Source organism: Cervus elaphus, chromosome 21 (genome assembly GCF_910594005.1).
Source record: "Cervus elaphus chromosome 21, mCerEla1.1, whole genome shotgun sequence".
Classification (NCBI taxonomy): Eukaryota; Metazoa; Chordata; class Mammalia; order Artiodactyla; family Cervidae; genus Cervus; species Cervus elaphus.
Window position 1 is genome coordinate 34,207,486 of NC_057835.1, and position 17,060 is coordinate 34,224,545.

At 34.5% G+C, this 17,060-nt stretch overlaps 1 protein-coding gene and 1 non-coding gene across 6 annotated transcripts in view; one reads left to right on the forward strand and one right to left on the reverse strand.

The window, feature by feature from the left end:
• Positions 1 to 221: 221 nt before the first annotated feature.
• MYBL1 (MYB proto-oncogene like 1) overlaps positions 222 to 17,060 on the reverse strand; it is a 36,641-nt gene continuing 19,802 nt past the window's right edge. For 2 of the 5 annotated variants that reach the window (XM_043880268.1, XM_043880269.1), the window contains 9 exons: positions 16,743 to 16,847; positions 13,276 to 13,509; positions 11,679 to 12,047; positions 9,149 to 9,291; positions 8,623 to 8,737; positions 4,954 to 5,070; positions 4,760 to 4,864; positions 4,136 to 4,315; positions 222 to 2,860 (listed from right to left, as the gene is read on the reverse strand). In XM_043880268.1, coding sequence (XP_043736203.1) covers positions 2,732 to 2,860; positions 4,136 to 4,315; positions 4,760 to 4,864; positions 4,954 to 5,070; positions 8,623 to 8,737; positions 9,149 to 9,291; positions 11,679 to 12,047; positions 13,276 to 13,509; positions 16,743 to 16,847 — 1,497 coding nt within the window. In that variant the 3' untranslated portion in view covers positions 222 to 2,731. The remainder of the gene's footprint in view (positions 2,861 to 4,135; positions 4,316 to 4,759; positions 4,865 to 4,953; positions 5,071 to 8,622; positions 8,738 to 9,148; positions 9,292 to 11,678; positions 12,048 to 13,275; positions 13,510 to 16,742; positions 16,848 to 17,060) is intronic. The other 3 variants (XM_043880270.1, XM_043880272.1, XR_006336421.1) reach the window with 2 other exon arrangements.
• On the forward strand, positions 14,465 to 14,536 carry TRNAC-GCA. The gene has a single exon. It is a non-coding gene; the product is annotated as a tRNA-Cys (tRNA).

Here is a 17,060-nt window from a genome sequence, read left to right on the forward strand (position 1 = left end):
TATGGAAATCTCTAAAGGCAGTTGAAAATATGGCTCTAAATGAGGCTCAAGAAATGGAAATGTATTTTCATTTCTTGAATAAAGAGGTCAAGTTGTGTTAAAGGATGAAATCACCTGGAAGGAGAGTTCCAAAGGAGAAAAATGGTCTAGGAACTGAATACTGGGTTAAGTCCTTCAAGGGTCAGTCAACACAAAATACAAAACCTGAGTCAAACAAGCAATGCCATGTCAGCTTGTACACAGATGCTTTATTTTGGATGTTAACAGTCAACATTGTATGCAAGATTCTCTTACAGTGGAAAGTTTTTTCCCATACATCAAAAAACTCAATTTAGTCAGGGTAATGGCTGTATTAATGTGAAAATCTTACAACAAAATGCAGTATTATATGTGTAGTCAGTTTCCATGCAAGTATGGCTGCTACATGTTATGTCTGGCATTTTTAACATACTGAAAGAAATTCAAATTGAACACAACAGTATAAAAGGTGATTTAAGATGCCTGACATGTTTAAGATTAAAAAATCTTCTTGCAAAAAGCAACAAAGCAGTTAACTGGAGGATTCAACCAATACCAACTGAAATATGTACTATGTCCAAAATCCCAAGCTTATCTGCAATATATTACTTGTGGGATAATTTAATGCTGAAGAAAACTATGCTTTAAAAAAATATAGCTCTTCCAAGATATTATACTTTGGTAATTGGAGACTATGTACATCCAAACCAGCCAAGGGCTACATTAAAAAAAAGAAAAGATAAAAGGGAACCATTATGTGCTATTAGTTCAAGGTAACTGAAATTGAAATGATCCAGTATGATTTTGCTACAATCATTGGTTTTACAAAGTGAAATTTCTGTGAGAAGTTCACTAATTAGGAAGCAATCAACATACTTAACAAACATGCTAGGAAGATTCAAATTGGTTCATCTATTTGTTATCAACAAGGCATAATCTTAGTACCACACATTTCCTTCACTTCTCACTACATATAATATGCAAAAATGAGCAAGTAGAGTTAAATAGCTTAAAATCCTTTTAGGTCTACTGTTCAAAAGCTAGGCATTAAAATACTTCGTATTTCCATCAACAGAGAATCTTAAGCTGTTTTTGTTTAAAGGCAGAGCATTTTGGTATTTGCAAGAATTTGCCTGGTAATGGTTGATTCCATTAAGTTAACTTGAGAACTTGCCATCATCATACTTTTTATGTTTTCACACAGTGCAAGTGGTGGTCGCTCTTTCCTTCTCTCATAGCAGCAAGCCGATTCTGCTATTTTCTATAGCAGCATACTTCAGGAGTGGAGAGGGAGAGAGTGTGTCAATTACAAATAATTAGAACTACAGTGTACAATTCTATTTACCTGTCAGTGTTTAAGTTGACAGCATACCATTATATGTTTCAAAAAATTACATACAATCTCTACACAAAAGCAAATAAAGACATTCTTTCAAGAAGAAATAAAATAAGTGCAAACACCTAAAACAGGCAACTGAAGCAACTGTTGTAACCTGTAGAGAAACACAAAACATTTATAAAAGGACAAATATTTTTATAAATAAAAGATAATGTTCTCTACTTCTTAAACATTGAGTAAATATAATAAACTTCTAAGTGCAGACTGTTTTTAGGGACCAAAGTACCATATTATTTTTTAAAACAAAATGCAAAAATTTCAAACAAATATACAAATCACCAGATTAATTTATATGACCCCCCATATAATTTAAAAAGAAAATATTAAATTATTATTTAGTACATTTTTAGAACTACTTTATAACCAACATGATTTAAAGGACATAGTGCAATATTTAGGTAGATGTGACATACAGTATATATACTGAATTCTTTGCAGCTATAACTTACTACTGTTTCATACTTAAAAGTCAAAATTGTTCTTTACTATGTTATCTGTAATGACAGGAAACAACATTGGCTTCTAGACACCCTGTATAGGTATAAATATCTACATTTAAGCTTTAAAAATGAAAATAAATTATAAAAACAGACTTCTTTCCAATTTACAAAGTTTTCCTGCTCCTACATACTGTACAATACATTCAACAAAACTCTCAGCTCTTCTGAGATTTATGGAGAAAATACTGACTCTTTACCAATAAGGAAAAAACATTTTTGCAATGCCTTTTGTTTTGAGGACTATGCTCAAATAAATACGTTTAACACTGTAGTTAATTTTACTATTTTTTGAAAAATACCAAAAATTAGTAGTGCAACTTTCATTCTTTTAAATGCCTTCCCATTGTGTTTCTCTGTAAATGGTAGCCTAAGTAAATCAGCAGATAGGCAAAAGTACTTCATAAGGCCATGTGTGCTTTCTGTATAGAGACTAATTTCAGAAATCACACATACTCATAAGACCTATCTATAACAAAACTCCAGCATCAGGAGAGTAGCAACATATATCTTCTGAAGAAAAGATGTGAGAATTTACTTTCAGAATATCCTTGAACATTCTAATATGATTTCCCCATCTTGTTCTTTAAAAACAATTTTTAAAAATCTCATGTCTTAAAAAAATAAACTATGAAATTGCCTACCCCTTACGTAAGTGCCTAGCTTTCTGCTTGCCCAATATGAAAAAGGATGCAAACCGTTTTAGGGCTGTTTTAAAACTTTAAAAACAATCAACAAAAAAATGTATTTCATTGCAGCCTAACTTAGTATAGAATCCAGTAAGGGAGTGGGGGCATTCCATCAGTCTTAGTAACAATCACAGTATGAGAGCTCTTGAAGTGCTGCCTGTAGTCGTGTAAGTACTCAAATATCTTCTTGCTTGTTCAGTCATGATAAGTTGGTCTTCGGTCTTCCCATAAACCACTGTTTCCCATTCACAAGTTGACTAGGAAGGAAATATTAATAGTGATGTGAAAGCTTCTAAGAAAACTATCCATTCTACTTCACAAAATTAAGACTTTAAAAAAATCAATTAATTGCTTGGATATTTGATAAGTAATTACTATAAAATGTTTTTGGCAATGGCATTGTGATTCTTTTTAAATAACGATGTTTCAAAATCATATACTAAAATGTTTATGATCAATTGTTAAGTCAATGTTTTAGCCATATGTAGGCCTGTGAAGGCAGTTTAAAAGTTCTATTTCCACAACTGCCCCTCAAATCAACTCTGGTTTATTTTTAAATTAGAGTATATAGTTGCTTTACAAAATCAGTCTGAGCACAGAAATATCAGTCTTTACTGCTTCAAAGTTTTGCAAAAGATTTAAAGAGGATACAATGTCAAAAAATGAACCTAGAATGCTTTATGTATTGCAAATTAGGAAAAATAACACAAAGTCAAGTTTACATATGTTTCATTTGTTTTTCTCTATTATCAAGGTTACTACTCTATAGGTATGACCTCCTATGTAATAAATTTTCCTGAAAAGTTCTGTGTTAAACACTGGTAAATCACATTACTTTAAATGGATTCAGAGAATGTGCTATACGGCTCTGTGAAGAGCAGCAGCTCAATAAAGACAGGAGATCCCACACATCTGACTGCCACAGATGTTTTCAAGGAATGCTTGAATGTCAGGAATGCTAGTTCTGCAGTCATTGAGGCGTAAAGAAGAGAACTTTTTCCTCAGTGACCTCTCAAATTCTCTAGGTTGAATTCTTAAGATATAGTAAAAAATTTTCCAGCTTTCATTTGCAGCGACATAATGGCTGCACAGTATCTGAAAAAAACCGTTTTGTTTTACAACTATGAGCCAGAAAGTTCACTGGAAACCATTATACCAACAAAATCAAGTTGAAACTGCTTCCAACCACTTACCCTTTAAAAGCTGCAATTCAGGCTACAATTATTTATTATAGAAGAGGTGCCAGAAGTAGATTTAGGTATTTTTAGTTTAAGAATGAAATCATGCTTAAGAAATCACCAGGGGAGTCCCCAGCTATAATTCCAGGTGTTTACTTTATATGTGCCCTGATGAGTGAGTCTCTCAGAAACCCAAATCTAGTTTGAGTGACAAAACAATGGTCAATGTCTAGTTACTGTTATAGTCAATTTTGAATTTAAAAGAAAAAGTATATGATTTGTGATCAGTAGGTCCAAAGTGATAACTGAATACACAACAACAAAAGTCACTGAAAGAAATTTATAAATTCATACCTGAAGATTCTTTTCCAATGTGACAACTTTGGAAGTGTTAGGGTTTGGTTTCTTTTTATTAAGTGTATATGTTTTGTTGGTTGAATTTATATCTTGTTTTTCAGGAGTCAAGTTGCACCTATTGTCATGTATTTCCAATAATGGTATCATTAATAAAGATGTTGTAAATATATTTTCTGACTAAGAGAAAAAAGAAAGAGGAAAAGAAAATAACTAATTCAAAAATGGAGACAAACAGAAGGACTATGGAGGAAGTGGTAGTGGAAGTCCTGTGCATGTCCCTCCAAGAAAGCTTTCGCTCCGAAGAAATTTCTAGCAATGTAGCGAAATTAAATATTTAAGAGGTGAACCAAAGATAAATACTGAAATTTCAAGCTTTGAGGACTACTGCTCTTTTGACATCGTACGTAAGAGAGCTAACTTCTCTCAAAACAAAACAAATATAAAAAGCAAGGATGTGAATGAAATATTCTCTACAGTTAACTGTTTCTCTCTGAATTAGGCTGAACACCACCAATGGAAACCCTCTATGATCTCTAATGAATTAACCACACAATGAGTAAAACACAAGAACCACTAGAGCTTAAAGCAACCATCTTAATATAAAGAAAATCCTTTACAAACCTGCAAGTCTGAAAGGTCTTCATTTAACAGTTGAGTACCTGGTTCTTCTTTTTCCCAATTATCTAAGATTAGTGATTTTCTGACCTTCTTGACAGAAGCAGTATGCTAGAATGAATAATTTACAATAGGGACATTATGGCCAAGTCACTGGAACATGATAAAGACTTTTATCAACAATAATACTAAAAGATCACCTCTTGCTTGCAGCTTTTGTAAGCAGGTTCATCTTCCTCTTTGAGGAATATGTCTGTTCCAGTTTCTTCTTTTAAAACTTCCCGAATATCTTCTTCCAAGAAGGCAAGTGGCTGTGACTAAATTATTTTTAAAAGGGGTTTTAAAAAGCCTTTTATAGCACTTCCTTTTTTCTCCCCCTTATATAGAAACCCAACTTTTATGCATTTTCATTATTGGCATAATTTTCTTCCAACCCCTATAGATATATAAGTTGAATAAATTAACTAATCCATTGAATGGCAAAAATAATATTGCACTTTGCAAGCACTGAATGAAGTGTGCCACTTCCTTCATGGCAAGGCACTAAATAAGTCTTTCTTTGGGGGAACCCATTATAGCTTCTGCTTCAATCAGGAGCTTCAGAATTAAAAAGAAAAGAGATTACTTTCCTATTTTTACATAAAAATAGGAAACACATAATAAATTTGGACAACAGTAGCTCTCCTTATCCTATTTTTATTGTAGTTATTATACAGTGTATAATTACTAGTTTGCATGTTTGTCTTACCACTACATGTGTGAGCTGTTCCCTTAAGCTTAGAGCTGAGTCAGTGTTCAGGAAGCGTGTGTGTGTGCATGTGTGTCTGTGACTGTCTATACGTGTACTGGAGTGTGGGAAGGGAGAATACAAAAAAAAAAAATTGAATGTGGGCTGAATGATGAAATAATCTCAAAATATTATTCATTTATCTTTCTATCAAAAAACTACAGAAAGTCACTCAGTCGTGTCCAACTCTCTGAGACCCCATGGCCTCAGACTATACAGTCCATAGAATTCTCCAGGCAAGAATACTGGAGTGGGGAGCTGTTCCCTTCTCCAGGGGATGTTCCAAACCCAGGGATCAAACCCAGGTCTCTGGCATTGCAGGAAGATTCTTTACCATCTGAGCCACCAGGGAAGCCCTCGAATAACTAAGCACACTATATAACTCAGAAAAAAAATGTAAATTATATTAAGACCTACCATAGGTCTTAAGATCTACCATAACCAAGACCTGTTTTAAAAAAAAAAGTAATCAAAGCTCCACTAAATCAAAGAACAAACTGGCAGCATGTAATGACCAGCAGCTTATGTTCCCAGTCAACAAAGTTAGGGAGAATAGCATCCATACATAAATGAGATTTCACAGTACTTACAAAAAGTTTAAAATGGAAACAGAATGTTTAAAGTGTTCTCATCTATAGCCTGAGACATGCAGGAATTATGTGAATATTTCTGTGTGTTACTCTAAGAGCTCTTGTTTTAAGGATTATGTTTCACAAAGAACACAGGCTATGTGTTCTTAAAAAGGAATCTGGAATTTGTTCTTTCACCTATAAGAATGCAAGTGCCCTAAGATGTGGTGTGTATATATTATAATGGAATACTACTCAGCCATTAAAAAAGAAAGAAAACAACATTGTATACAGGAACACTGATGGACTTAAGAGATTACTAAGTCAAGTCAGACAGAGAAAGGAAAATACCATATGATATCACTTACATATGGAATCTAAAATATGACACAAATGAACTTATGTATGAATCAGAAACAGACTCACAGACAAAGATAAGACTTGTGGTTGCCATGGAGGAAGAGGGGTTGGAGATGGAAAGACTGGGAATCTGGGGTTAGCAGATGCAAACTATTATATATAGAAAGAATAAAAAACAAGGTATAGCATATGGAACTATAATATTATTCAATATCCTGTAATAAACCACAATGGAAAAGAATATGAAAAAGAATGTATATATATGTAACTAAATCACTTTGCTGTACATCAGAAACTAACTTGACATTGTAAATCGACTACACTTCAGTTAAAGAGAAAAAAGTATACAACTGTCCTAGAAAGCCAAAGTCTAAGAAATACATCTGATCCACAGGAAGATACATAAGAAAGCTGAGTGGGTAGCACACAGTAGTGCTCAGTAAACAACTGGAGGAATGAAAAGTCAGCTTGCTGCAAATAAGCCTGCAGATATTTTAGAAATTTTACTTACAAAATCCATACTTTCCTTTTATCTTAAATTTTTGATGAAAATGACCTATTTTGGCAATGGATAAATTCTTCCCAAACATGAACAAACTGATAAGGACTTTAGATACCTGAAACCTAATTTCTTGTGCACTATTATTAAAATAACAATTTTTATTCAAAATATATGTTGGCGAAATGACCCTGAGGAACTGTTAGAATTTTTCAAATGTTTTCAAATTATTGCTTATTTTTAGAATTCTCAATTAGGCCACACACCCTTATAAAGGCAGGAACCACACCTGACATGTTCAATGTTACATCCCCAAAAGACTAGCCCAGCACGTGGACCCATGAGGCACTCAGTATTTGTCGAATTAATCATTTTTTTAAAAAAATGAGTAACAAAATGCTGAAACAAACTAGTTAAATCAACTAGGTGAGTCCATACAATGGAACAGTACAAAAACATTAAAAGTTATGAGATAAATGCAAGGTAATTTCTTTAAATGATGCAATTTATTAAATTTAAAAAGGTTACCAGAAAGTACATAATGTGATCCCATTATTAGTATGTATATGCATAAAAACTAAGAAGTTTAAAGAACGCTAAAGTTTTTTTTTCTTATAGCAGTATGTGGAGCTAAGTGGCAAAAAGACTTGATCAATCCTACTATGTACCCTCTAAAACAGTATTCAAAATAAGGAAAAGACTAGAACATTTGAATATGATACATGCTTTTTCGTAGAAAACTGATTAGATCAAGTAAACCAGAATTTATTAACTGATTTACGTAACTAAAGTACCCTAGAAATAACCACTTTAAAAATCATATTTTATTTCTAATGTGCCTAATTTGTCAGAAATCTATATCTGCCTAGAATCAGAATGCTCATGGCTCACCTAAGATACTACAACATTGACAATACATATATATGAAAGCACAGATAACACTTCCCACCTCCATTCACGTACTACTACTGTTACCCATCATTATTAAAATAATAATAATAGCAACAACTAAGCACATACTACTTGAATCTTAGTAGCAGCCCCTTTATTTCTATTATCTACCTTCATAAATAACCTGCTGGGGTGATATTTGTAATATCTACTGAATAGAAGAGGAAACTGAGCCTTAAAGAGGTGTCGTGATCAGTTTCATAAATATTACTAGGAATGTGCTTATGTAATTTTGTTGTTGTTTACATCGTTAAGTTGTGTCTGACCCCTGGCGACCCCGTGGACTGTAGCCCACCAGGCTCCTCTGTCCATGGGATTTCCCAAGCAAGAATACTGGTGTAGGTTGCCATTTCCTTTTCCAGTGCTTATGTATATCAAAATATTAAAATTATTTTATTATACTGTAGGTAACTGCTACTGAAACTACTAAAAGGTAGGTTTTAGTATTAAGAAATGAGTTCTACTGACACTTGATTTGCTTTCTCTGGATGACATAAAGAAAGTGTGAATTCAAAACAAGCCAAGCAAGGGTTTATTTACAAGGAAAAAGATTAACACAAATTCAAATTTATAGGAGGTTAAGTCTTTTTAATCCAGTTCATTGAACATCTTTTTTAAATGTTAAAAATCAAGGATAAAAAAATCAAAATTTGTGTCTTATTAAAATTAGGAACATTTTTAAAAATAAAAGGAGTATACATACCACAATTTTAAGAGGTCCATATTTTTTCTCCTGAGCAGCAAGCGCATTCTTAAAAGGAGTAGGAGTCCTTGGTGTGGTACCCAATATAGATCTTCTAATAGTAGGTGTTCTAAACCTGTCCAATCATTCAGATATTTGTATTATAGTCAAAATTTGATTTCACGTAAGTTAAGGAAGACAAAACCATCATAAAAGCACACAGTGAATTTTTCTTGTATATATACATGCTTTAAACATTCCAAGACTTTTAAAATATGCCTGCCTATTCTTACTCCAATCATCTTAAAACAGAAAAGACATTAATGTAGAAATAAGTACTAAAAATGCTATTTGCTTAAGATCAAACTTCTATACTACCTTTAGCTGATTTCTAGTCTCCTAGGGATAAAATTCAAGGTTATGATTTTTTTTAATTCTAAATCTCATATGAACAGGATTATGATATACATATAAATGGACAAAAAGTTAATCTACTTTTGAAACTGCTTCTCATTTTCTTTAACACAATTATTTAGTATCTACTTACCCTACATTTTCCTTTTGATCTTTGGGGGTTGTTTCCTTATGAAGAGGAGTTGTAATGAGAACCTTCTGCCCACAAATAGGGGTTGATGTGAATGAAGGATTTTCTATATTAATTTGTTCATTTCCAGGACATGTGTTGAAAAACTAAAAAAGAGAGTGTAGAGATAATTTCTAAAATGTCAAAATCCTATACAAATATCAAACTGATTAAGTTTTCAAGTTATTTCTCCATTCCTTTTAGGAGAAGATACCAATAATAATACATTTACATTCCACTCTATAAAAATAAAGCTCCACGAGGGCAGGAAATTTTGTTTTGTTCATTGCTGCCTCCCCAGCTCTTAGAACAGTGCTTAACACCTAACAGGTATTCCAAAAATAGCCATTTAACAAAAATCCAAAAGTAACAAAACGCAATAAAAAATTTTCAAACAGTATATCTTATCAAATGAGAATCTATAGAAGCCAAAAATAGCTGCTTTGCTAAAGGTAAGCTTTGTACAATGGTATAACTGAAAAAAGTTTTATGATTTTATTAGTAAATGATCTTAAATGCTCCTTTCTATAAGAACACACAGAATTCAGAGTAAGTTTGTGCTGTGCTGTGCTTAGTCGCTCAGTTGTGTCCGACTCTTTGCGACGCCATGGAATGTAGCCTGCCAGGCTCCTCTGTCCATGGGGATTCTCCAGGTAAGAATACTGGGGTGGGTTGCCATGCCCTCCTCCAGGGGATCTTCCCAACTCAGGGATCAAACCCAGGTCTCCCCGGGCAGATGAGCAAGCAGATGCTTTACTGTCTGAGCCACCAGGAAAGCCCAAGAATACTGGAGTGGGTAGCTTATCCCTTCTCCAGAGGATCTTCCCGACCCAGGAATTGGACTCCTGATCTCCTGCACTGCAGGAAGACTCTTTACCAGCTGAGCTACCAGGGAAGCCCCAGAATAAGTTTAACTAATAAGAAATACAGCTGTCTGGCAAATGTGCCTATTTAGAACACAAGTTCAGAACCTTTGAGCAGCCAAAACTGGTATCGTAGAGTCCATTTTCCAAATGACACAATTTACACACTGGATTTTAACTTACATACAGTTGTGAAATACTAATTTATTTTTGTAGCCAACAGATTAGAAGCAATGATAAGAAAAGTATAAACTGCTTTAAGGCTACTTATAACTGGAATGAGTTCTATCTCTATCATTTCTGGTGCCTGCAAGTCACAGGATAAAATCCAAGCTCTTTGCTACGGAATATACGTTCTTTATGGGCTTCCCAGGTGACTCTAGTCGTAAAGAACCCGCCTGCCAATGCAGGGCATGCAGAAGATGCAGGTTCAATCCCTGAGTCAGGAAGATCCCCTGGAGGAGGAAATGGCAACCCACTCCAGTATTCTTGCCTGGAGAATCCTGTGGACAGAGGAGCCTGGCGTACTACAGTCCACGGGGCACAGAGTCAGACACAACTGAAACGACTTAGCACACCAGAGCACAGCATACGGTCTTTATAATCATGCCTGAGCTTCTCAGCCATTTTCCTTCTTAGAATTTACTCAACAAAAATTGCAGGTATGCAAAACTCCAAAAACAGAAAACTGCTAGTGTGCTCAACCCAGGGTCACTTTCCTCAGGACACTCTGTAACTCCTGAGGGTGTACTGGGTGGGGGTAGGGGGGGTGGGGGGGTAAATTTTCAGAGAAAACAGTGGCTGTGTAGTTACTGCCAGATATTCATCTTCCCAGCATCAAAATATACCTCCAATAATAATATCCCAACAGCCTCCAAGTTTACTTGGCCATTAAACTTCCTTCTTTTTCCATAAAACTTTCTCACCTCTGTCAATACACTTAAAGCAAATACCAGCTTCATCTCTTTCTTACTGATCTTGGACAAATTGCTTAACTTCTGAATTTCATTCTAACTGCCTCCAGAGGTTTTTTGCAAGAGCATTAACTAAGATACTATAAAAAAAAAAGCATTTAACACACAGCCTGGAATATGGTGTTCATTAAGATAGACAGTATCATAAAATCAAAGAAAACAGTTTGCCCCGATATAAGTATCTGCTGCCCAAAGATATAAATAACTACAGGAGAAAGCAGGTAATTCCTGACATCCCTAGATGACCTTCTGACACATAAAATTCTTGTAAGAAGCAGTTGTCTAGGAATATATACCTGGTACCTCTTGAATAGTCAGTCAGGAAACTGGCTCTCTGTCTCAGTTCTGCCATTACATAACTGTGGGCAAGACATTTTCCCTTTCTGGGCCTATTTCCTGATGAGTTCTACAAACATGTGGAACTACATATCTAAGACATCCCTTTCAGCTCTAAACACTGTAAGATAAAATGCAACTATTTCACTTCCCGGGATACTTTTCTGATTTATCCCAGCTCAGCACTCTCCTATACACATCTGACTACAGTGTACACTTTTACGTGTTACTAAAGCAATGAACTGCTAGTATGGATATCCAAGATCTAATTCAATCGAGCTAATCAACAGTTGGAAACATGAACAAAAACAACACGACTACCTGTGAAGGAGAGAATGGTAGTGTTTTCACCGGTGTGTGTTTTAGTGCTGTGTTACCACCATCGTTGAATGAGCCGTCGCCAAGCTCGCTGCCTGGGGACTGGCCCACTCGCATTCTTCTCTTCTTTCTGAGGATGGTTGGTGGAGTGCTAAACTTAGCCACACTTGGGGAGGTTAAAGGAACAGCCTCACCGTCTGCCCCGTTACAACCGTTTTTTTTCCCTTCGAGTACAAGGCTGACGTTAAACTGACATTCCATGGCTCCTTCGTTGTGCTGAATTCGCATTAGTTTAACTGGGGTGGACTTGACAGGTGAAGCAGCGGCATCAGAAAGATCGAAGCTAGTAACATCACTCCATGCTACAGGATCCTGCAACAGATTAAATTCTTAACTAAAGTTATTAATATTATAACCTGGTTACATCTAGTCTTGAACATAGGATGACGATTTCCAGAGTTAATTAACTACCCATTTTTATCCATAGAAATAGGCTTTCCTTGGTTCCTCTTTTTTTTTAAGCAAGACCATCTGAGAGGAACAGATTATGGTTTTACTACAACTCCAATTTGAAACATTTCAAAATAACACTTCATCTAATTCAGTAGCTGAAGCTTATTACCAAAGTACTTCAAATGAAAGGAACAAATCACATCATTTTCATAAAACAGTACAGTTTGTCATAAAATTTCACATTCTATTCTATCAGAAAACTTTATTCTACATCTACATAATCATTTGGTAACATGTACGGCGTCCCCAGCGGCTCAGATGGTAAAGAATTTGCCTGAAATGCAAGAGACCTGGGTTAGATCCCTGGGTCGCGAAGATATCCTGGAGAAGGAAATGGTAAGCCACTCCAGTCTTCTTGCCTGGAGAATCCCATGGACAGAGGAGCCTGGCGGGCTACAGTCCACGGGGTCGCACAGAGTCAGACACGACTGAGCAACTGACACACACACACACACACACACACACACACACACACGAAGTATCTTCAAAGTGGTCACACATTGTGATTCAAAAATTCAATTTAACCTGAGGACATAATCATGATTTTGCACAAAGCTTTACACATATTCTTTAAGTTGTAATACTGAAAAAACAATACCAGATAAATGTCCAATAATAACAGTACGTTGGGTAAATAAAATTTGCTACATTCATATGATAGAATACCATCAAACCATTTATATTCAAGTTTAAAAACAAGAAAACAGGGACATGATCATGGTATAATGTGGGGAAAAAAATTCACAAGCATTAGTGTACATTTGAGTTTAAAAATATATGCATATGTTTTATATGTATAGAACAGAGCCTGAAAGGAAATATCTCAAATTATTAACTCTAGATTTATGGAGGATTTTCATTTTCTTCTTTAATTTTCTCTACTTTCCAACTATTTCTAATATACAACTTGTATAATAAATACATATATTTTTTGCCAAAAACCACTGCAAAATATCAGAACAAAATTAACCATGATGTACAAGGTAATGTGCAACATAAAACTGGTGAGTGTCCATTAAACTGTTTCTGAATATGAAACCACATACTAAAATTGAGCTTTTTGATAATTTCACAATTTCAAACTTACAGATTCAATAAGTTCGAGAGTTTCTGCAAATTCTGGGATTGTCTGTAGAGAGGACAGCACAGCGTTTGCCTCCACGGCCAGGAACTTTGTAGGTGAGTTCTGCTGAGCAGACACAGTCTGATTTTCATCCACACTGTAAAACTCACTAGCGTGCTCCTCAAGGCTATTTAGAGTATTAGACATGCTGTCATCCATGAGGAAACTACCAGGCCAGGTAGAAAAGCTTCCAGGTTGCTAAAAGTACAGAAGAAATTTGAACATTACTTGTCATTCCCAACCTAAGCAAAAATGTGGATTTTAAGTATGAGTTTTTCTAGGACAACATACTTTGCAACATTTCAGCTAAAAATATAGTAGCAAATATACCATTTTTCCTTAAAATTGACGCAAAATTTTTTTTCATTAAACCTCATGTTGACTATATTTCTTTTGTCTAACTCACATTTTTTTTTAAACCTATAAAGTCATGGTGAGATAAAACTAGTATGTACATACTACAAAATAAGGTCCAAACTCCTAGAATCTGACTTTTCTCTACCTTTCAAACTTCATCTCCCAACACAAGCCCTCTTCCCAGGGAATACTGAATACCCAACTGTAGTACCTGCAATTCCCAGTGAGTTTTGGTCTTTTACCCTAGAAAAAGGGAGCAATCTCTTTATCTAGAAGGCTCAACCTACTGACCAGGAAAAATTCCTATTCCTCATTCAACATACAGTTCAAATATTGGGAAGTACTCCATCCTATTATACACTATTAACTGTTCTTTTTATAATAATGTCCAGGTTCATCTCTTTTGCTCATATATACTCACCACCTGTCTTTCAAGACTAAGCTCAAATAGGAATTCTTCCAGAGAACCCTTCTGACTACCAAAATCTCAATCTTCTATGAACTCCCATAAAAAACTCTGTGACATTTTATCACACTGTTTCCCCACTAGTTTTCTAGTGTCTCATAACGAAAAACAAGAAGCGAGACTTGAAGACTCATGGTTAAGAAAAATACAGCATCTGAGAACTGTTAAGAATGGCAGATTCTAAGAGCTTCCATCATTAGGAAAAAAAAGGGTTTTTTCCTTTGTCTTTTTCTTTTCTTTTGGTATCTATATTAGACAATGGATGTTCACTAAACTTAACAATATGTAAGTAAAATCATGATGCTGTATACATTAAACTTATACAGGGCTTCCCTAGTGGCTGAGATGGTAAAGCGTCTGTCTGCAATGCAGGAGACCCAGGTTCAATCCCTGGGTTGGGAAGAACCCCTGGAGGAGGAAATGGCAGCCCACTCCAGTATTCTTGCCTGGAAAATCCCATGGATCCGGAGCCTGGTAGGCTACCATCCATGGGGTCGCAAAGAGTCGGACATAACTGAATGACTTCACTTTGTACTTTGTACATACATTAATTATATCTCAAAAAAAAAAAAAAATAGGGAAAAAACAAGAAGCAACAGGGTGTAAAGTATACAGCATGGTCCAAAGAACCCTCTGAGGTGATGAAAATGTTCTGTACCAGAGGCTGCTCAACATGGGCGCCACCAGCCACAAGAGCAACAACAATGTGGCTAGTGCAACTGAGGAGCTGAATTTTTAAATTCTGAATTAAATGTGGCTGATAGCTGCCACAGTTTACACAACGTTTTGCTCAGCCCATTGGAAGCACTCAATAAACAGTACCTATTACTATTAAAATTAAAAATCACCAGAATGTAGTAGATATTTACAATAGCAAAATGCTAAGTCTCCAGTTAAGGTGAAAAAATAACTTTCCAACACTGTTTCAAAACAAGTTCCATCTATTTTAAAGATTCCTATAAATAAAAGAAATTAAAGCAATCTTACTTCACTAGCATAGACACCTTCTGAGTTTACAATCACTTTTTGGAGATAACTTTCAAACCATATTCATTTCAAGTTAGTTTTCAGGCAGGAAAAAGATTCAAAGAGGGAGCTTACTAGGCCCACTGGCAAAACCATAGATTTTTTGTAATCGCATACATCTGATTTTGAATGCCTAGCAATTAATTTGCAGAGTTAATACAAGGATTACCAGAAATACATCTAGCACATCTACAAGAGTGGAACAAAATGAATACTCGGAAAAATGGCAATCATTATTACCACATAATTGTCTAGAATAAATAACTCTATATGAGTATAGAATCTGTTATCCTGGGTGCAGCAATTTCCCTCTAAAATCGCCAATCTCCTTATTCAACCAGATCTTTATGACAGTGGATTTTAGATAGCAAGTTTGAAAAAAAATAATTAGTAACTTTCTCCCTTTTTAATGCAAAATAACAATTCTTTTAATTATATTTTCCTATTAAATTACAAAATTACACTATTATCAAAAATTTTAAATGTGCTTAAACCTAAATATATTATCTATAAATGTGAACTCTCTAATCATGGTTATTTATTTGCAGTTTTTTAATAAAACTGAAATTAACTTTAAGTATACTTCAGGTATCCCTATTTGCCCATGGTATTTGTAGTTTCGAAACAAAAATTACTTTTCCCATGGTATTTATCTCATCCACTACAATTAACAAATGTCATTTTTACTAATACTCTCTGAAATGATTTAAAGATATTACCAGTTGCCTCATAATACAATTTCAAGCCCTGAGTCTATTTAGTAATTCTGTATTAGTTCCCAGTCACTCTAAATATATTGTCCCCTGACTCAGCCCCAGATCAAGAAAAACACTTTCCTAAATGTAAAAAATCCCAGGGTATTAAACTTTCAAAATTGTCATTTAAATACAATTTTTTTTCTTCCTAGCACAGCCTGTTTAATTTAGCTAGAATCATTATCATTTATCCTGATTTAATACTCATAGTTGTTCTCACCAACCAAATCTCAGACGATACTTTTCATACCTGATAACCAAAACCCACTTCCATTGAAAGATTTCTTTAGACAGCACAAAACTTAAATGTTCCCTTTTCCTATGTTTAAAACATTATTACTTTTCCCAATTTACTGAATTTGTGTTCTAATACAGTAAACAAGAAAACATTTTCAAAGGGAGAATAAAAATAATTTTGAAGCACAGAAATCTCTCCACATATCTAATTAAATTCCTTAAGTTTTTTTTTCTATTAAGGCCATCATCACATGGAATGTCTAATAGAAAACAAAGCCTAATCTAATCCACACGTTTTCACAAATATACATATAGAAGATTAAACCTTAAGTTTGTTTGATATTATTCAAGAAGCATCTTAATACAAAACACTGTAAAGTATGTTCCAAGAGATGCATATCAAAAACAGGCAACTTCAAAGTTGCAAATTAGAAAAACTATTTTCAGTCCATATTAAAATCTGAAATCACAATGAATATGCTTTCCACTTGCTGGCATACAAAAGTCAGTGCTGATTAAAACTATAAAAGCATATAAAGCACATAAAAGACTCTAACAATAAAATCTAAACACGTTAGATTGTTTCTTACTGATGGAACTCGTTTTCTTCTAACTTCATTCTCAGCTGACATAAGAAGCAACTCAAGTTCCTTTATTTTTTTTTCCTTATCAGGATCTTCATCTACAAAGGGTTGCTAAAATAAGTTAAACAAAAGAGAAAAAACAGGTTATTTACAAAATTGCTTTTTTATTATTATTAATGTTCTAAGTTTTATTTTCTTCTATGCAACATAAAGTCTATTCTCTCTAATAAAGCTTAATACTACAAAATCCCAAATACTCAGTATCACAATTCTTCTGGGGCCTAAAGAGGTGCTGGTAAATACTTTCAATTTAACAGAAAAGAC